The 21,086-nt window shown below is 41.9% G+C and overlaps 1 protein-coding gene across 4 annotated transcripts in view; it reads right to left on the bottom strand.

Moving 5' to 3' along the window:
- myo15b (myosin XVB) overlaps positions 1 to 21,086 on the bottom strand; it is a 160,675-nt gene that overhangs the window by 17,177 nt on the left and 122,412 nt on the right. For 3 of the 4 annotated variants that reach the window (XM_061809561.1, XM_061809562.1, XM_061809563.1), the window contains exons 37-38: positions 17,384 to 17,480; positions 16,812 to 16,960 (exon numbers count right to left, since the gene is read on the bottom strand). In XM_061809561.1, coding sequence (XP_061665545.1) covers positions 16,812 to 16,960; positions 17,384 to 17,480 — 246 coding nt within the window. Of the gene's footprint in view, positions 1 to 16,811; positions 16,961 to 17,383; positions 17,481 to 21,086 lie in introns of those variants that run through there. The other variant, XM_061809564.1, reaches the window with a different exon arrangement.

The raw sequence follows: 21,086 nt of genomic DNA, 5'->3' as shown, positions 1-21,086 counted from the left end.
TTTGTGAGCTGCGTGCGTGTCTTGGAGTGTGACCCAGTGACACCTGGGAGGCGATGCCCCCCTGCCGACCTCAACCAGATACTCTTGAACACTGGGAAGCGATGTCTACATCCTGACCTCAGCGTGTTTCCCTTCTGATCTTAAGCAGATACTCCTCAACACAGGGAGACGACAACGCTTTTCTACCACAAGATGATACCCCCAAATCCCATAAACAGGTCTTTAAACAATGTCCTGCTTTTTCTCTTGTGGGTTTATCAGGACACTCTTGCAGCCTTGAAGATGTACCTTCATGTTTATGTCCTGTTGGTGTAGCCATCTGTGTCAGGATTTTCACTGTGTAAGCTTGTAACTCTTTTACCTGAGAAAGTAATAAAAAGAGCAGACAGAGACTAGCACTTTGGCAGTCTGAGTGAGCGCACTCACACAGTGGTTCTGACTCCCAGCCTTCCCTTGCGAGAAAGACAATCTTGGTTTGAGTTCACTCTCTACAGTCCTCAGGCTTGTCTTAGCTGTTTTTTCGAGGAACATATCTGACAGGTGACATCAAAACTGCTGTTTCTGAAGCAAAACCAAAAAAGATACAGTAAATGAATTGTGGAATGTCATTAAGGAATGTTGGAGTTGAATAAGAGCTGAAAGGGTTTGTTGACTCCATGCCACACAGATGTGAAGCAGTTCTAAAAAAAATGTGGTCATACAACAACATAAATCAGGAAAAAAATATATATACATACATACAGTGAAGAAAATAAGTATTTGAACACCCTGGTATATTGCAAGTTCTCACACTTAGAAATCATGAAGGGGTGTGAAATTTTCGTCGTAGGTGGATGTGCACTGTGAGAGAGTAATCTAAAAAGAAAAATGCAGAAATCACAATGTATGATTTTTTTTTTTTTTTTTTTTTTTTTAACGATTTATTTGTGTGATCCAGCTGCAAATAAGTAAAGTAAAAAAAGGTCCACCGTTGAAGCAATCATTAGAAAATAGAAGAAGCTAAACAAGACGGTCAATCTCTATCGGAGTGGAAGATATCACCTCGTGGGGTCTCAGTGATCCTTAGAAAGCTGAGGAATCAGCCCAGGACTACATGACAGGACTTGGTCAATGACCTGAAAAGAGGTAGGATCACCATTTCCAAGGTGACTGTTGGTAATACACTAAGATGTCGTGGTTTGAAATCATGTATGGCATGAAAGATTCCTCTGCTTAAACCAGCACATGTCAAGGCCCATCTTGAATTTGCAAATGACCATCTGGATGATACAGAGGAGTCATGGGAGAAGGTTTTGTGGTCAGATGAGACCAAAATGGAACTTTTTGGTCGTAATTAATTACTAATTGGTCAAAATAAAAATCTCCTGGCGTCCAACGAAGTAATCCTTCTCTCAGAATGTAAGAAAAGATCCACGTGATATCGGTAGTATCCGTGTACTTGTCCGATAGCAGCAGGATGAATAAAAAGATCCGTCCACATCCGACAATGTAATCATTCTCTCAGAATGTAACAAAAGATCCGGATCATATCGCCGGTCTCTGTAGTTATCAGCCGTTTCACCTGACGTGGAGGTGGGTCATGGTGGGAGGCTGGCCGGCTCGTGCTGTCACAGGGACAGGGAGGAGAAAGGCACTCTCTCCCCACCGGAGTTACTTCGCCCAGAATGGCTCCTCCTGAGTACGCTACATACACAAGTCATTTTGAATATTTGATTGGGTTCCTCGTTCTCCTCGTCCATCTGTTGTCAGTTCGAAGCGATCCCCATATTGTCTAATATGGCTCAAAATGAAAAGGTAATATGGTGCCGGTCACTTCACTTGCTTCTATGATGTGCTTTTCTTCAAAAAAGAGCCTCAGTCTTAGAAGGGGCGCCAGAAAAATCCAAAAAGCTCTCTAGTTCATCTGCCATAGCAGGTGGCACTGGGTCTTCACAATGGTGCCTATCCCAGTGTGACATCTGCAAATGACGTTGCAGGCAATATGGCTGCCACTGGGATGTCTATGACATCTTTATTGGGCGGACTACAATGCTGAGCAAGCACGGAAATCTAAAGGCGGTGGAATATGCTTTTATATCAATGAGAAATGGTGCATGGATGTTACACAACTCACACACTGCAGCTCACTATCGGAGTCATTGATCTTGAACTGTAAGCCGTTTTACTCGCTGGGTGAATTTGTCTCATTCATTCTCGTAGGTGATTCCATGAACACAGCAATGCGAACACTTGTCAAGCAGATAAACGAGATAAAGAAAAACCACCCAGATTTACTGTAATTTCTCAAAAATAATAAGCACATTTTTCCAAAAATATTTTTAAAAAGTTAATAGAGCACCTTACATTTAGGTATGTATGAAAAATAAAAAATACAATCACATTGTATCGTCGTATACAGGTACATAGCGTGGTTAAAAAAAAAAAGGCATACATATACATTTCGACATATTTGGTGCTATGTTACACATTTATATATAGTACGGTAATGTGTGCCCCCAACCTGAGCTCTCAGAGCTCCTCCGGGATCTTGCATTTTATGATTGTTAGCGTAGCATGCTTGTTGCTACTGCACCAAAGATCAGAAATGACTGCCCATGAATTTGTTTAAACGTAAACTAAGACAAAAATTGTCGACCACAATGGCTAGTTGTGCAGCTGCTTTTAAAAGAAATGTGCCATCACTCGTGCCGATGATGCTGGCAACTCAGAAGTAGCGTTTCAGTCCAAAACAACGATAGCTCGCCTCATTGGCTTCAGGTGGGTATCAAAACAACGTGAGCTCAAATTACGTAATACGAGCGTCATGGGGACCAAAAAAAACAAAAAAAAAAACGGTAGCGCTCACACAATTGAAATGCTCGCTTTTGAAAAAAATTGCTCATTATGCTCGTTTCTACGTAATTTGAGCACACGTTGTTTTGATACCCACCTGACGCCATAGTGAAATGCTACGGATTGGAGCCGAATGGAGGGGGAGAGGTTGAGCTGCGCAACCCAAACTGATGGGATTAAAAAAATATTTCAAGTCATCAATGCTGAGTTCCACAGCGATGCACCAAATAAATGGATCTTTTTCGGACAGGAGATGAGCCATAAAGCTTCTTTTGAAGGCTTGGCCAAGGATGTGTAATGTAGTGGATATACTGCACCATGCACAAACATGTTCAGAGGCGAGGGAGTGAGTATATTGGTGGAAGGGTGCTGAGGATGGAGCTGCCAGGCAAAAGAGCGAGAGGAAGACCAAAGAGAAGGTTTATGGATGTGGTGAGGGAAGATATGAGGGCAGTTGGGGTTAGAGAGGAAGATGCAGAAGATAGGCTAAGATGGCAAAAGATGACACGCTGTGGCAACCCCTAACGGGGCAAGTGAATATTAATATTCTGTTCAGACAATTACAGCAACCAGGACAAGCGTGTCCCGTGGCCTGTACTGAGATTATATTACCGCTACATCAGAACATGCAGATTATTATCAATGATTGTTGTATGGACAGTTTTTGAAAAACAATACAAGTAGAAACCTAGCAAAATATAAATATAGATCATTCCTAATATTCTGAGCATATGGGTAGTGGGAAACTGGTGGTGCGCGTACATTGGTAGAAGGGTTTTCCTGATTTTTTTTTTTTTTTTTTAGGTCAACTTTGGGAGTGTGCATTATACTTCAGGGCGCATTATACTCGAGAAATTACGGTAACCCTCATTACTCTAGATTTTAACAAAGCTAAATCTATCAACAAAATCCCTAAATACAATCAGCATGTAAAATGTCTGAGTGAAAATACGACTCTTGACCTGGCAAAACAACAATATGGCCTAAGGGTTGGAACCGGCTCGCAAGGAGGTTCCATCAGGCCCGCAGGATAATTTAAAAGAAAGAAACCATAAAAGACACAGAATAAATGTTTTTAACAAGATGCAATTCATGAATTATCCGGTAGGGGGCATATTGTTTTTTTTTTCTTTTTTATCAGAGCAGAAGACATTGTTTTGATCAGAGAAGAAGACAACAGCAGTCTCAGTTTGTCACTGAGACAGATAGAACACAGCAGGTGGGTACACCCTCATTAGCAAAAATCTCATTATCCAAACGGAGAAAAGTAGACAAAGTGTAGAATTTTCAATAAAAAAATGGACCGCGTCCGATATATTTATAGAAACGCACAGAAAACCTTCGTGCTTGGTGTGTTTGCATTAAGTTTAGGGATTGAAGGAATATAATATTCAACACCACGACGAGACTCTTCACAGTGAAAAATATGACTGCTTACATTGACTACTGAGAAGAGATAAGATCAACAAATTGCAGGCAGGTCTGAGGAAACAGCAGTCAACTTTCATCCAGAGCCGACAATTCAGTGAAGCAGCAGTAAAAACCATCTACCCAATTTTGAAGGTGCTGAACTTGTATGTCCTGAGAAGTGGGAACCTTTTGCCAATATTAGGCTAACAAGGAATACTATAGCAGAGAGGATTTAGACAGAGAGTCAAGTCATATATTGCATTTTCCGTTGCAATTGACGAGAGCACTGACATCACAGATGTGGGACAACATGGCTTATTTATTCGTGGAGTTGATGAGACATTTACTGTTGTTGAACAGTTTCTTGAGTTGGTGCCAATGATGGACACCACAAAAGCCGGAGACATTTTCGGCTCTGTCGTTGCTGCACTGGACAGAGTTGGAGTGGACTGGTCCCGTGCTATCAGTCTGGCTACAGAAGGCACACCATCCATGGTAGGAAAGAAAGCCGGTGTCGCGACAAAGTTCAGAGAGAAAGTACAAGCCCTCAATGGAGGAAATCGTTTCTAGACATTTCACTGTATTTTACACCAGGAGGCATTGTGTTGCAAGTCCTTGAAAATGGACCACATCTTGGAGGTGGTTATTCACACTGTAAATTCCGTCTGATCCAGAGGACAGAACCATTGTCAGTTTGACAAACTTCTCAGTGACAGCAACATTACCCACAGCCTGCCATAACACACTGAAGTGAGATGGTTAAGCAGAGGCACTGTGGTGAGGCATTTCTTTGATCTACGAGAAGAAATCGGATAGTTCATGAAGAAAAAGGAAAATGGAAGGAAAACAGATGTTGGAGTTGCAACCTCGGGAATGTCTACAGGACCTTGCATTTTTGGTGGTTATTATTGAACACGTGAACAATCTGAACAAATTATTGCAAGGCCGCAAAAAAGTTCTCACAGTTTTCTGACAACATAGATGCATTTAAGTTGAACCTGACTTTGTGGGAGACGCAACTGGCAAGTGGCGACCCTGCTCATTTCCCGTCTGAGAGATATACATGTGCGACCAGACCTGATGCGGATGTGAAACGGTACAAAGACAAGATTGCAGGATTATTGTAGGAGTTTCAGAAACCTTTTCAGGTATTTGGTGAACTTGAGACAGAGTTTTTCGCTCACCTTTCACAGTTAAGCAAAGCATAGTAAAGAAAATTTATTTGTGTAGTGCATTACATACATGATGTAACGCAATGTGCTTTACATGATTAAAAGCATTTGCAAACAAAGAGATTTAAAACAGGATAAAAACAATCCAAATGACAAACAAAATATATATTTTTAAAAAGACAATTAAAACCATATTATTATTAAAAAGTGGATATACTCTAAAAAGCATGAGAAAAAAGAGTTTTCAACTTATGGCAACTTATTCCATTTGTGTGCAGGATAATAGCTAAACGCTGCTTCACCATGTTTGCTTTGGACTCTGTACTCCACTATTTGACCTGAGTCAGTCGATCTCAGAGCTCTACTGGGTTTGTATTCCGTAAGCATTTCTTTCATGGATTCAGGACCTAAATCATTAAATGATTTATAGACCAGTAGCAGAACTTTAAAATCTATTCTTAAACTGACTGCAAGACAGTGCAAGAACTTTAGGATTGGAGTTACATGCTCTGATCGCTTTGTTTTGGTTAGAACGCGAGCTGCAGCATTCTGAATGAGCGGCAGCTGTTTGATACTCTTTTTGGGGAGTCCAGTCAGAAGACTATTACAGTAGTCAAGTCGACTTGAGATAAAAGCATGGACCTTTTCCTGGTCTGCTTGACACATACAAGACTAGATATGTTTTCCAGATGGTAGAAGGCAGTTTTTGTGATTGATTTGATATGATTGTTAAATGTCAAGTTCCGACTTGACATTCAACAATCAAGGTTTTGGACTTGGTCTTTGGTTTTTAAAGACATAGAGTCCAGGTGTTGACAAACAGCAATTTTCTTTTCTTTATTGCCTAAAACAATTGTCTCAGTTTTGTTGTGATTTAGTTGAAGAAGATTTTGCCTCACACAGTTATTTCATTAAGACAGTGGCATAACACCTCAATTGAAATGTAGTCATCTGGAGACACTGCTAAATATAACTGTGTGTCATCTGCATAGCTATGATAGTCAAAATTAAAGTTTTGAAGAATTTAACCATAGGGTAGCATATACAGGCTGAACAGGAGAGGTCCAAGAACTGACCCTTGAGGGACATTGGTCATTAGGTCATTGCCATCTGCTAAGACTGAGCACTTCCAATGGTCACAAAGTAGCTCCTTTCCTCCAGGTAGGACCTAAACCATTTAAGGACTGTTCCATTTAGTCCTACCCACGTTTCCAACCTGTTCAGCAGTATATTATGATCTACCATATCAAAAGCCATGCTGAGTCCAACAAGACCAAAATTTACACCTTTCCTGAGTTAGCATTCAACCTTATATCATTTAGCACTTTGATAAGAGCAGATTCTGTCCAGTGCTCTGATTTTTGGAAGAGGCTGAACAGTGGCAATTGAGCAATTGATTATTTGCTGAAAATCAGGTAGCACTGACTTCACAATAGTTTTGAAAAAGTCAGATGGTATTGAGTCGAGACAGCTTGTTGATGGTTTCAACTGCTGAACCGTTTTCTCTACAGTTTTTTTTTCAACTGTATTAAATTCTGACAAGTTAATATAATTTTCTCTGTGTGCCTTCAGATATGAAATAATTCTATCTTTTTGGTGATTTGTGCAGACATTTGACCTGATGGATTATTTTTTCACTAAAATAACAGGCAAACTCATTGTATTTGTCAGATGTTATGAGTTCTGGATCTATCTAATTCGGGGGGATGTAAGCTTGTCAACCACAGCAAACAGAGCACGTGTATTGTTGAAGTTCTTACTGATGATTTCAGAAAAGTGTTGCTGTCTAGCTCTGACTAACTCTTGGTTAAAATTACAAATACAGTCTGAGAGGTTATAGTTAATTTGTAGTTTAGTTTTTCTCCACTTGCGTTCTGCTTTCCTACATTCTGATTTAGGTCTCTTGACCATATATATGAACGTTCATCAAATGACTTCCATAACGGATAGGACGTGGCCCGGGCTAACTACGCCCGCCCCCGGCACTGTCTATCTGCAAGGCGTAGGTAGAAATTCAGGTAATGTTGGTCGAAGACAAAAAAGAGGAGCAAAGCGACTTAGTCGGCAGAAGAAAAAGATGCATGCACAGTCCCTACAACTCTGTGTAGGGACTTTGAATGTTGGGACTATGACAGGAAAAGCTCAGGAGTTATTTGACATGATGATTAGGATAAAGGTTGATGTATTGTGCATCCAAGAGAGCAAGTGGAAAGGGAGTAAGGCTAGAAGTTTATGAGCAGGGTTTATATTGTTTTACCGTGGAGTAGATGGGAAGAAAAATGGAGTCGGGGTTATTTTAAAGGAAGAGCTGACTAAAAATTTCTTTGAGGTGTCAGATCGAGAAATGAGGCTGAAATTTGAAATTGAGGGTATTATGTTTAGTGTGATTAGCAGCTATGCCCCACAAGTAGGATGTGACCTTGAGTTGAAAGAGAAATTTTGGAAGGAACTAGACAAAGTAGTCCTGAGGATCCCAGAGAGAGAGAGAGACAGTTGTTATTGGTGCAGATTTCAACGGACACGTTGGCGAAGGAAACGGGGGCGATGAAGAAGTGATGGGTAAGTACAGCATTCGGCAAAGGAACTTTGAGGGTCAGATGGTGGTGGACTTCGCAAAAAAGATGGAATTGGCAGTGGTGAACACTTAATTCCAGAACAGAGTGGAACATAGAGTGACCTAAAAGAGCGGAGGTTGGAGCATGCAGGTATATTATATTTTGTGCAGACGATGTAATCTGATGGAGGTTACTGATTGTAAGGTTGTGGTGGGAGGGAGTGAAGCTCGACAGCATAGGATGGTGGTGTGTAGGATGACTCTGGTAGGGGGTAGTAAGATTAAGACAAAGGTAGAGCAGAGAATCAGGTGGTGGAAGTTGAGGAAAGAACAATGTCGTGTGGCCTTTCGGAAAGAGGTGAGACAGGCTCGAGATGGACAGGAAGAGCTCCCAGAAGACATGAATGCTACTGCCAAGGTACTCAGAGAGGCAGGAAGGAGAGTACTTGGGGCGCCTTCTTGGTGGTGGAAAAGTCATCCAAGGAAAGAGATTAGCAAAGAAGAAGTGGGACACGGAGAGGACTGAGGAGAGGCGGAAGGAATACATTGAGATGTGACGTAGGGCAAAGGTAGAGGTGGCGAAGGCTAAACAAGAGGCATATGAAGACATGTACACCAGGTTGGATACGAAAGAGGGAGAAAAGGATCTCTACAGGTTGGTCAGACAGAGGGATAGAGATGGGAAGGATGTGCAGCAAGTAAAGGTGATTAAGGATAGCGATGGAAATATGTTGACTGGTGCCAGTAATGTGCTAAGTAGATGGAACGAGTACTTTGAGAAGTTAATGAATGAAGAAAATGGGAGAGAAGGTAGAGTTGAAGAGGCAAGCGTGAATGACCCGGAAGTGCCAATGTTTAGTAAGGGGGAAGTTAGAAAGGCACTGAACAAAATTAAAAATGGAAAGACAGTTGGTCCTGATGACATACCAGTGGAGGTATGGAAGCAATTTGGAGAGGTGGCTGTGGAGTTTTTTGACCAACTTATTCAATAGACTATTAGCAGGAGAGAAGATGCCAGAAGAATGGTGGAAAAGTGTGCAAGTCCCCATTTTTAAGAACAAAGGCCATGTTCAGAGCTGTGGAAATGACAGAGGAATAAAAAGGATGAGCCACACAATGAAGTTATGGGAAAGAGTAATGGAGTAGTAGTAGGTGTAGTAGGAGTAGTGGTGGTGGTGGAGGCTAGACTCAGGACAGAAGTAAGTATCTGCGAGCAACTGTATGGCTTCATGCCAAGAAAGAGTACCACAGATGCATTATTTGCCTTGAGGATGCACGTGGAAAAGTACAGAGAAGATCAGAAGGAGCAACATTGTGTCTTTGTGGATCTAGAGAAAGCCTATGACAGAATACCAAGAGCGGAACTGTGGTACCGCATGCGTAAGTCTGGTGTGGCGGTGAAATATGTCAGAATAGTACAGGACATGTATGAGGGCAGCAGAACAGCGGTGAGGTGTGCCGTTGGTGTGTCAGAAAAATTTAAGGTGGAGGTGGGACTGCGTCAGTGATCCACGCTGAGCCCTTCCTGTTTGCGGTAGTAATGGATAGGCTAACAGATGAGGTTTGACTGGAATCCCCTTGGACCATGATGTTTGCAGATGATAGTGTGTGGTCTGCAGTGAAAGCAGGGAGCAGGCGGAGGAATAATTAGAAAGATGGAGTCACGCAATGGAATGGAGAGGAATGAAGATTAGCCGAAGTAATACAAAACATTTGTGCATGAATGTGAGGGGGAGAGGAGGAGGAGTGAAGCTCCAGGGAGAAGAGACAGCAAGGCTGGATCACTTCAAATACTGGGGTCAACAATCCAGAGCAACGGAGAGTGTGGTAAAGAACTGAAGAAACGGGTCCAAGCGAGGTGGAACAGTTGACAGAAGGTGTCTGGTGTTCTCCTTGACAGAAGAGTCTCTGCTAGATTTATAAAACAGTGGTGAGGCCTGCCATGATGTACAGATTAGAGACAGTGGCACTGAAGGAACAACATTCCTGTTGCAGTGTTCCAGTGCAGAACTGGAGGTAGCAGAAACGAAGATGCTGAGGTTCTTGTTTGGAGTGAACAGGTTGGATAGGATTAGAAAGAAGGACAGCCAAAGTTTGATGTTTTGGAGACAAGGTTAGAGAGAGCAGACTTAGATGGTTTGGATATGTTCAGAGACGAGAGAGTGAGTATATTGGAAGAAGGGTGCTGAGCATGGAGCTGCCAGGCAAAATAGTGAGGAGACCAATGAAAAGGCTGATGGATGTTGTGTGGGAGGACGTGAGGACAGTAGATGTTAGAGAAGAAGATGCACGAGATGGGCTTAAATGGAAAAACATGACACGCTTTGGTGACCCCTAAGTGTGTAAAACAAGGAATTTTTCTCCGGCCGTCGGTGCTGCCCTGGTACGACAATCAGAATCAGAAAATGCTGCCTTTGTTTGCATTGAAAAAATGCAGCTCTGTGAAGATGAATCCTTACTGTGGTGATTAAAAAATGTGCAATTTAATGTTAGTCAGCAACTTCACTCCAAAACAGTATGGTGGAATTCTACTGTTCATCCAACGCCATGAATTTTCAGTCTGTATTGTCCATGTGTGTGTGTTTCATGTATGAAGTTTACACATTTACAGGACATGTGATTACTTTTTCTTTACACATTTAATAGCACTCTCCTTAGTGTGTAAAGCCTCGGAAGGGATTAAATTTAGATTTCATATGCACATGTGTAAATGGTTTACAAATGCCTTTCTTTATCAATCTCGTTTAATCCTAAAATGCATTACTATATTTTTCAATACCGATTACTTGTTAAAGTTTTATGCCTTTATAAAATCAGTGGGATCTGTTGCAATGCAATATTTGTGAATGATAAAAGTAAATTGCACATTTGTCTCAGGAAATCTGAGGTGTTTCATGAAATGTTTTGTAAAAAGAATATTCATTCAATTTCAACATTTTCCTCATGTTCTTGTGCTCTAAACTAAAACAAAGGAAAGATTTTGGTTATTTGGAGCAGAGTATGGTATCATTGTAATGGTCCAGCCCACTTGACATCTACCGAGTGCATATGTTGCCCATAATATGAAATGAGTTTGCCATCCCTGGTCTAGACCACTGTTATACTTCAATCAAACACTCATATCACGCAGTTCACCATGCTCCAATAGGCTCTTCAGATCACTCCTTAATCTACTTAATACCTACACACAGGCAAAAACTCAAGTACACGAAGGTTTTGGTAAAATCAGTTAAAAAGTTGACCAATGAGGCAAAACTAAAACTTTAAAGCTGCTTTGACTGCACAGACTGCAATGTCTTTGAAAATTCAGTGAGCAGGTTTGATGAATTCATGGATACTTTGACTGTGTATGTCAGTTTTTGTGAAATCCAACATGCACGAGATAGGTTTAGATGGAAAAAGATGACACGCTGAGGCGACAAGTCGAAAGGAAAAGCAAATGCCAGTTTTTGTGAGGAGTTGTGTGTGCAACAATTTTTTTTAACACGTTCAATAACAACAAGCCGTGGTTTACAGACAAACATAGGCAACTCGGCCAGGGTAAAGAGGTCGCATATCATAATGGGGACAAGGCCCTCTACAATTGCACTAAAAACCAGTTGACTAAAGAAATTAACATTGCAAACAGGGATTATGCTGCAAAACTGGAAAAAACATCTTGGCACGAATGAGTCCGAATCAGTCTGGTACGTATTACAATTGCTCACTAATTACAAGCGACGCTCCCCCCAGTAGAAAACAATAGCAGACTCAAAAGCTTTTACTGCAGATTTGAAAAGGACACTTTCACTCCGCACATCCACAAACCTCCACCGCCGTCCACTCCATTGTTTAATATCCATGAAAGGGACGTGAGGCAGATCTTCAAACAACAAAAGAGCAACAAAGCGCTGGGCCTGGACATTATGTCCCCATCCTGCCTTAAAGTCTGCATAGACTAACTTGCTGCTGTCTCCACAAAGATTTTGAAGAGGTACCAGCCTGCTTCAAATGGTCCACCATCATACCAGTTACAAAAAAAGCAACTATCTCAGGGCTTAATGACTACAGTCCTGTTGGCCCGAAATATGTGGTCATGAAGTCCTTTGAACACCTTGTGCTGGACCACTTCAAGAGCGTCACACGGGACCCGACTGTCAAACTACTGAAGTTCGCAGATGACACCACAGACATCGGCCCCATCAAAGATGGCAATGACTCTGCGTATCGACAGGAAGTGGCGACACTGGAGCTTTGGTGTGGTCAACACAACCTGGCAGTGAACACTCTAAGGACTGGAGAAATGATTGTAGACTTGAGGAAGCATCCTTCACCACAGCTGCCCCTCACACTGTACAACTGTCTCATGTCAACCATTGAGACCTTCAAGTTCTTGGGAATTACAGTCTAAGAGTACCTGAAGTGGGAGACGAACATCAACTCCATCTTCAAAAAAGCCCAGCAAAGGATGTACTTCTGGAAACTTCTGAGGAAGCATGGCCTGTCACAAGAGCTGTTGAGACAGTTCTACACAACGGTCATACAATCATTACTGTGTACATCCATGACACTGGTTTGGGGCTGCCACAAAGGACCAACTCCGACTGGAATGGACAATCAAAACCACTGAATGGATTATAAGCACCATGCGACCCACCCTTGAAGACTCAAACTAGGACCAGAGCGGGCAGGATCCTCTTGGACCCTCCACATCCTGGCCATCAGCTCTTCCAGGTCGTTCCGTCGGGTAGGAAAACCGATCAATGCAAATAAAAACTACCAGTCATTCAAACTGTTTTTTCCATTTTGCAATGAAGTGTTTAAATTCTTGATCAGCGGACCCATTATTTTCTGCCTTGTGATGTTTTTTTGGACGCACCCTCAAAGCCTGCTGGTCCAATCAGTATTTGTATTATAGTATAGTATTACATACATATACAGTGAAGAAAATGAGTATTTTAACACCCAGCTATATTACAAGTTCTCCCACTTAGAAATCATGGAAGGATCTGCAATTTTCATTGTAGGCGCATGTCAACTGTGAGAGAGAGATAATCTAAAAAGAAATTATGATTTTTTTTTAAACGATTTTTTTATGTGTGATACAGCTGCAAATAAGTATTTAAACACCTATATCAGCTAGAATTCGACCCACAAAGACCTGTTAGGCCTATTTAAAAGTCCACTTCCATTCCATGTATTATCCTGAATCAGATGCACCTGTGTGAGGTCGTGAGCGGCATAAAGAAACCTGTCCACCCCATACAATCACTAAGACTCAAAATTGCAACATGGCCAAGACCAAAGAGCTGTCCAAAGACACCAGACAAAATTGTACAACTCCACATGACTGAAAAGGGCTACGGAGAAATTGCCAAGGATTTTGGTGGAAAAAAAAAAAAGTCCACTGTTGGAGCAATCATTAGAAAATGGAAGAAGCTAAACATGACAGTCAATCTCAATCGGAGTGGAGCCCTATGCATCGTGGGGCCTCCATGATCCTTAGAAAGGTGAGAAATCAGCCCAGAACTACACAACAGGACTTGGTCAATGATCTGAAAAGAGATGGAACCACCATTTCCAAGGTGAATGTTGGTAATACATGTAGACATCATGGTTTGAAATCATGCATGGCACGGAAGGCTTTCCTGCGAAAACCAGCACATGTCAAGGCCCGTCTTTAGTTTGCTAATGACCATTTAGATGATACAGAGGAGTCATGGGAGAAGGTTTTGTGGTCAGATGAGACCAACATGGAAATTTTTGGTCTTAATTCCACAAACCATGTTTGAAGGAAGATGAATGATTACGTTCCATCCCAAGAACACCGCCCCTACTGTGAAGCATGGGAATGTTTTTCTGCACATGGGACAGGACTGTATTAAGGAGAGGATGACCGCGGCGATGTATTGAGATTTTGGGGAACAACCTCCTTTCCCTCAGTCAGAGCACTGAAGATGGGTCATGGCTGGGTCTTTCAACATGACAATGACCTGAAGCACACAGCCAGAAAAACCAAGGAGTGGCTCCGTGAGAAGCATATCAAGGATCTGCCGTGCCCTAGCCAGTCTCCAGGCCTAAACCCAATAGAAAATCTTTGGAGGGAAGTGAAACTCCGTGTTTCTCACCGGCAGCCCAGAAACCTGTCTGATCTAGAGAAGATCTGTGTGGAGATCTGTGTGGAAGAGTGGGCCAAAATCCCTCCTTTGCAATTTGTGCAAACCTGGTACAACTCCAGGAAACGTTTGACCTATGTAAGTGCAAACAAAGGCTATTGTACCAAATATTAACATTGTTGTTCTCTGCTGTTCAAATATTTATTTGTGGCTGTATCACACAAATAAATCATTAAAAAATCCTACATTGTCATTTCTCTCACAGTGGACATGCATCTACGATTAAAATTTCAGACCCCTCCATGATTTCTAAGTGGGAGAACTTGCAATATAGCAGGGTGTTCAAATACTTCTTTTCTTCACTGTATACTGTAGACTATCGCATGATTCGTCACTTAAAACTGTATCCTTGGCACAATTGTCAATGACCTGGTCTATAACAGTGATCGGTGAAGGACACTGTATAAGCTTAACATAATGCAGAGGCTTGATGCATTCTAACTGCTATCAATGCAAAAAGAATCTGCATCTTTCTACAACTGGAACTCTTATAAGAAATGGTTCCCTATTACTTGAATGTCTATTTTTCTTCATTCTTGGTTATTTGTTCTTCTTAGTTCTCAACGTGAATTTCATACCAGGGTGGCACCGACTACTGGAGACAAATTCCTTGTGTGTTACATATTTGGCCATTATAGATGATTCTGATTCCAATTCTGCTAGTTTTGGAATGTGGAAGGAAATCAGAGTGCCTGGAGAAAACCTACGCCGGCATGGGGAGAAGATGCAAATAGCACACAAGCGAGGGTGGGATTTGAACCCCGGTCCTCAGAACTGTGAGTATCCCAGCCCTCCCTGTGTGGAGTTTGCATGTCCTCCCCGTGCCTGCGTGGGTTTTCTCCAGGCACTCTGGTTTCTTCCCACATCCCAAAAACATAAAACATTAATTGGACACTCTAAGTTGCCCCTAGGTGTGATTGTGAGGGCGGCTGTTTGTCTCTTTGTGCCCTGAGATTGGCTGGGAACCAGTTCAGGGTGTACCCTGCCTTCTGACTGTTGACAGCTCGGATAGGCTCCACAGCAATCCCTGCGACCATTCTGAAGATAAGCGGCTAAGAAGATGTACGGATGGAAATATATATATATATATATATATATATGTATATGTAAAGTTACCACAGATGCATTATTTGCCTTGAGGATGCTCGTGGAAAAGTACAGAGAAGGTCAGAAGGAGCTACATTGTGTCTTTGTGGATCTAGAGAAAGCCTATGACAGAGTACCAAGAGAGGAACTGTGGTACTGCATGCGTAAGTCTGGTGTGGCAGAGAAGTATGTTAAAATAGTACAGGACATGTATGATGGTAGCAGAACAATGGTGAGGTGTGCCTTAGGTGTGACAGAGGAATTTAAGGTGGAGGTGGGACTGCATCAGGGATCAGCTCTGAGCCCCTTCCTGTTTGCAGTGGTAATGGATAGGCTGACAGATGAGGTTAGACTGGAATCCCCTTGGACCATGATGTTCGCAGATGATATTGTCATATGCAGTTAAAGCAGGGAGCATGCAGAGGAACAATTGGAAAGATGGAGACATGCACTGGAAAGGAGAGGAATGAAGATTAGCCGAAGTAAAACAGAATATATGTGCGTGAATGAGAAAAGTAGAGGGGGAAGAGTGAGGCTACAGGGAGAAGAGATCGCGAGGGTGGACGACTTCAAATACTTGGGGTCAACAATACAGAGCAATGGAGAGTGTGGTCAGGAAGTGAAGAAACGGGTCCAAGCAGGTTGGAACAGCTGGCGAAAGGTGTCTGGTGTGTTATGTGACAGAAGTGTGTCTGCTAGGATGAAGGGCAAAGTTTACAAAACAGTGGTGAGGCCGGCCATGATGTACGGATTAGAGACGGTGGCACTGAAGAAACAACAGGAAGCTGAACTGGAGGTGGCAGAAATGAAGATGTTGAGGTTCTCGCTCGGAGTGACCAGGTTGGATAGGATTAGAAATGAGCTCATTCGAGGGACGGCCAAAGCTGGATGTTTTGGAGACAAGATTCGAGAGAGCAGACTTCGATGGTTTGGACATGTTCAGAGGCGAGAGAGTGAGTATATTGGTAGAAGGATGCTGAGGATGGCGCTCCCAGGCAAAAGAGCGAGAGGAAGACCAAAGAGAAGGTTTATGGATGTGGTGAGGGAAGACATGAGGGCAGTTGGGGTTAGAGAGGAAGATGCAGGAGATAGGCTAAGATGGCAAAAGATGACACGCTGTGGCGACCCCTAACGGGACAAGCCGAAAGGAAAAGAAGAAGAAGAAGAAGATATGTATATGTAAAGTATGTATGTATGTATACATTTTCCATACTGCTCACTCAGGTCACAGGTGTGTTTCCAAGTCTATCCAAGCTAACACTGGGGAGAGGTACATCCTGAACTGGTGATCAGCCAATGGCAGGGTACAGATAAAGAAACAATCCTTCACACTCACTTTCACAACTACAGACAATTTAAAGTCTTCATTACCACCCTACCATCCATGTTTTGGAAATGTATGAGGAAACTGGCAGAGCCGGAGAAAACGCACACAAGCATGGGGAGAGCATGCAAACTCCAAACATTGGAGATGCGTTAAAATCAGCACCTTCAAACATCCACTGTGGTGATACATACAAGATGGCAGATATTTCCCCTTTTTTTTTTTTTTTTTCATTGAAACTGGTAATCTAGGGAGGGAGACAGTAACTGTTCACTTACCTGTTGAAAGTGAAACTCCACAAATAAATCATTGTTGAAATGCAGAGGGTTTCGCCACATCACTCTCCTTGATGACAAGAAAATGGAGCCATCATCCAACAAAAAGTCCATCACATACTCATTGGAATGAAGAGGGCGCACCATTCCATCTGAAATTAAATACTTCAGTTATTTATTCAATAACAGTCACATTTTCACCAGTTTTATCACAGCAAAGATTTAAAAATTTGGTCCCAACACCACATTCACTAATATACTTATATTCACACTTTCCGCTGGGATCAATCAAGTATTATGATTCTCGTTAACTCAAATATAAGTCTGTTTAGGTTGAGCAAGATTTTTTTTTAAATGGCTATTTTTCATTAATAATATATGTGTGTATGTTTGTAATAATTGCCCAAATTGTCCACTATTCAGTGTGCAATCATCATTGAACTGATGACTTTCTCATTGTGAGGAAGAAGAGATTCAGTTATGCCTGATTCAGATTACAGTATTTGCCAGACAGTCTGGTCATCCAGAGTGGAGCCTGTCTGTAAAGGAAAATGTCAAGTATTTCTCAATTGTACCTTGCTGTCTGTTGGCGAAGATCAAGAATTCTCTCATTTCGGAGAGATTTGAGATATTCATTTCTTTGCAGAATTTGTTTACCACATCAGCAGCAATCTTGAAGAGGAAAAACAATACAAATACATCCTGTCAATTTAATAACAGATGCTTCCTTCACAGACTATAGCTACAACTGTCTGATCATTGATGATTGTAGTGTGTCCCAACAAACATTCTCCATTTCTTTAGGATTTTATATTTTATGTTCATGCAGGATACATATTTATGCAGTCATCAGTGGATGGTGTGCTTGAACAATGAATGTTTTGTTTTGTTTTTTACCACTGTCGTGACTCTGACTCAATTTCCAGAACACTCCCCCACATTCCCCATTCCCACCTTTAGAAATTCCATTCTTCCTTGCAGCCCTGTTGTGACTACAACAAGAAGATACCTAATGGACCTAAAGTAATTCACAGATCCCCTAGAAATCTTGGTTTAGTCCAGGGGTGTCAAACATACGGCCCGCGGGCCGGATCCGGACCGTCTGGTGGTTTGGTACGGCCCGGGGAAGAAAGCTGCATTGTATAAAAAAAATATGAATTTTCTTTAAAATTTGTAGTTCTTGTATTATACGCTAGGGGCGCAGTGTTTTAGTACGTGCAGACAACATGAAAGGAACACTGCGGCGGAACTAGGACCACCTTGACCTGGTAAAATTGAACGTCTGTACAGCGTCTATTGGCGACAATTGCATTATCTACTTTTCCGTTTGCCTCGCACCCTCATCAGCAAAATGTCAAAAAGGAGAAAAGTAGACACAGAGTGTCGGACTTTTCAAGAAAAATGGTGAATGGGAGGTGAATGGGAAACCCATGTGCCTGGTGTGCCAGCAGCAAGTTTCGGTGCTTAAAGAATACAATATTCAGCGCCATTACGAAACTCAGCATGATGAAAAATACAGCAGTTTGCATGGAGAATTGAGAAAACAGAAGGTAAATGAAATGATGGCGCGTCTGAAGAAACAGCAATCTGTTTTCACCCGGAGCCGAGAAGCCAGTGATGCTGCGGTGAAAGCCAGCTACCTAATTGCAAGCCAAATAGCAATGGCATCAAAGCCGTACAGTGATGGAGAGTTCATCAAAAACTGCTTGCTGACGGCTGCTGAAATTGTGTGTCCTGAGAAGCGACATGCTTTCGCCAATATAAGCAGAAATACCGTGGCAGAAAGGATTTTGGAACTCTCTGCAGATTTGGACCACCAACTAAAACGCAAAGTGGGGTCATTTGTGGCATTTTCTGTTGCGGTTGATGAGAGTACTGATATCACGGATGTCGCTCAACTGGCCATATTCATTCATGGAGTTGACAAGACTTTGAATGTCACAGAGGAGTTTCTCGAGCTGGTGCCGATGATCGACACCACAACAGCTGAGGACATTTTCAGCTCCGTCGTTGGAGCGCTGGACAGAGTCGGAGCGGACTGGTCACGCGCCTTAAGCCTGGCTACTGATGGTGCGCCGTCAATGATCGGTAAAAAGGCAGGTGTTGTGACAAAGTTCAGAGATAAAGTACAAGCCGCAAATGGGGGAGGTAATTTTTGGACATTTCATTGCATTTTGCATCAGGAGGCATTATGCAGAAAATCGCTAAGAATGGATCACGTCATGGAGGTGGTTGTCCGAACTGTTAATTTCATCCGAGCCAGAGGTCTCAATCATTGTCAATTTGACAGCTTTCTCAGTGACTGTAACATTATCCATGGTGTGCCTTATCACACGAACGTACGATGGTTAAGCAGAGCTGCTGTGGTAAAGCGCTTCTTTGATTTATGTGATGAAATCGGACAATTCATGGAGAAAAAAGGTAAACCTGTTAAGGAATTACAGTACCATCTGTGGCTGCAGGACCTTGCGTTTATGGTTGACATCACTGAGCACTTGAATATTCTTAACAAAATGTTGCAGGGACGCAAAAAAATCGTAACACAGTATTATGACAGCATACGTGCATTCAAGTTAAAGCTCGGGTTATGGGAGACGCAGGTGGCAAGCGGTGACCCTGCTCATTTTCCCTGTTTAAAAGATATGTGCCCAGTAAGCGTTAATTCTGACGTGAAACGGTACAAAGAGAAGATTTCAGGGCTGTTGATGGAGTTTGAGAAAAGACTTCAGGTTTTTAGCGAACTCGAAACAGATTTTGCAGTTTTTCGCTCACCATTCACAGTCAAAACTTCTGATTTGCTCGTTGCCATGCAACTTGAAATCATTGATTTGCAGTGTGATGTAGAACTGAAGGACAGATTTGCCTCTGTAAGCTTGAACACATTTTACAAGTACCTCCTACCAGGCTATCCCGCATTGACAGCACTAGCTGCTAAAACATTGTCCATGTTTGGGACAACCTACCTTTGTGAGCAAGTTTTCTCACTTATGAACATTAATAAAACAAAGCTCACACATAAGCATTTGAATGAGATTCTGAAATTGGCTGCTTCTCAGGACATGATGCCTCATATTGATGCACTTGTGCAGGATAAACGATGTCAAGTTTCAAGGGCAAATTCCAAGCAAGACGAATAATTGCTGTGAAAGTTATTCATTTGTTCAAATTGCTTTCCAGATGTTGAAAAACAGTGTTTTTAAGTTCCACAAGGCTGGTACTAAATGTTTTTGGAACATTGTTACTATTTCTGTGATCAGTTTTATGTACAACACACTTAAATATATGTTTAACTGTGTAAAAGTGTTGTTAAAATTGCACATACTTTATTTATGTTCTTATGTTATTCTCTTGTTCATTATATATTGTTCATAATGTAAAAGGAAAATTCTGTTAAGAAACATTTTGATAATTTACTCATTCTTTGCACTAATTATTAGTATTAGTGACTAATACAAAGGAAAAAAGTGGGCTTATTGTTAGTTCTATGTAATTTTGCAATGAGTTTACTGGTCCGGCCCGCTTGATCTCAAATTAAGCTGTATTTGGCCTGCAGACCAAAGGGAGTTTGACACCCCGGGTTTAGTCATTTCTACATTTGAACTGGGAGCAACAAAATCGGGCATATCGGCAAATGTGCACACAAGGTGACAACCACTGACGTTGAGTTCAATTGCTAAGCCGAGCCATGAACTCGCATTTGATGGAACATTTCTATTTTGATACTTTATGAACGCTGCTAGATTATTCCAAATGTAAACCTTGAATTCTGTATCAGTGTGTCAACCTTACAAGCGCAGCCACAATATTTTTATCCCTCTATGTCTTGAGTTGACTCCAAGAAGCATAATGTGGTTGGAATCAAAAGCAGTTGATTTCCCAAGAGGAAAATAGTCACTCTATATGTCTAGCTTGTGAGTAAAGAGTACTAAGTTGTTGTTTTTTTTTAAATTAATATCTGATTTTTAAATCCATTTTATGGATGAAAATTGTTCACTACATTCAAGCCGATTGGAGTAGTCTTCTCCAGGGTTCTCTATCTCTCTTCCCCACAACCTCCTAGGGTATTTAACACATGACCCCACCTTCTGTCTTTTTTTATTTTTGTCTTGGGCTTCCCTTTAGGTTCCTGACCTGGCTCTTGCTTACAGCTCCCCAGCCACGGGGAAGCCTCTCCTTCTTTTTGTTCAGGCACGCAGTTCAGTCAAAGTGAAGGCCGAGATGAAAACAGATTCAGCTTCCCAGCCTCTATGGCCAGCGCTAGGCTATTGGGGCAGCTGT

Source organism: Syngnathoides biaculeatus, chromosome 22 (genome assembly GCF_019802595.1).
Source record: "Syngnathoides biaculeatus isolate LvHL_M chromosome 22, ASM1980259v1, whole genome shotgun sequence".
NCBI classification, from domain to species: Eukaryota; Metazoa; Chordata; class Actinopteri; order Syngnathiformes; family Syngnathidae; genus Syngnathoides; species Syngnathoides biaculeatus.
This window is presented reverse-complemented; position numbering and strand designations above follow the sequence as displayed.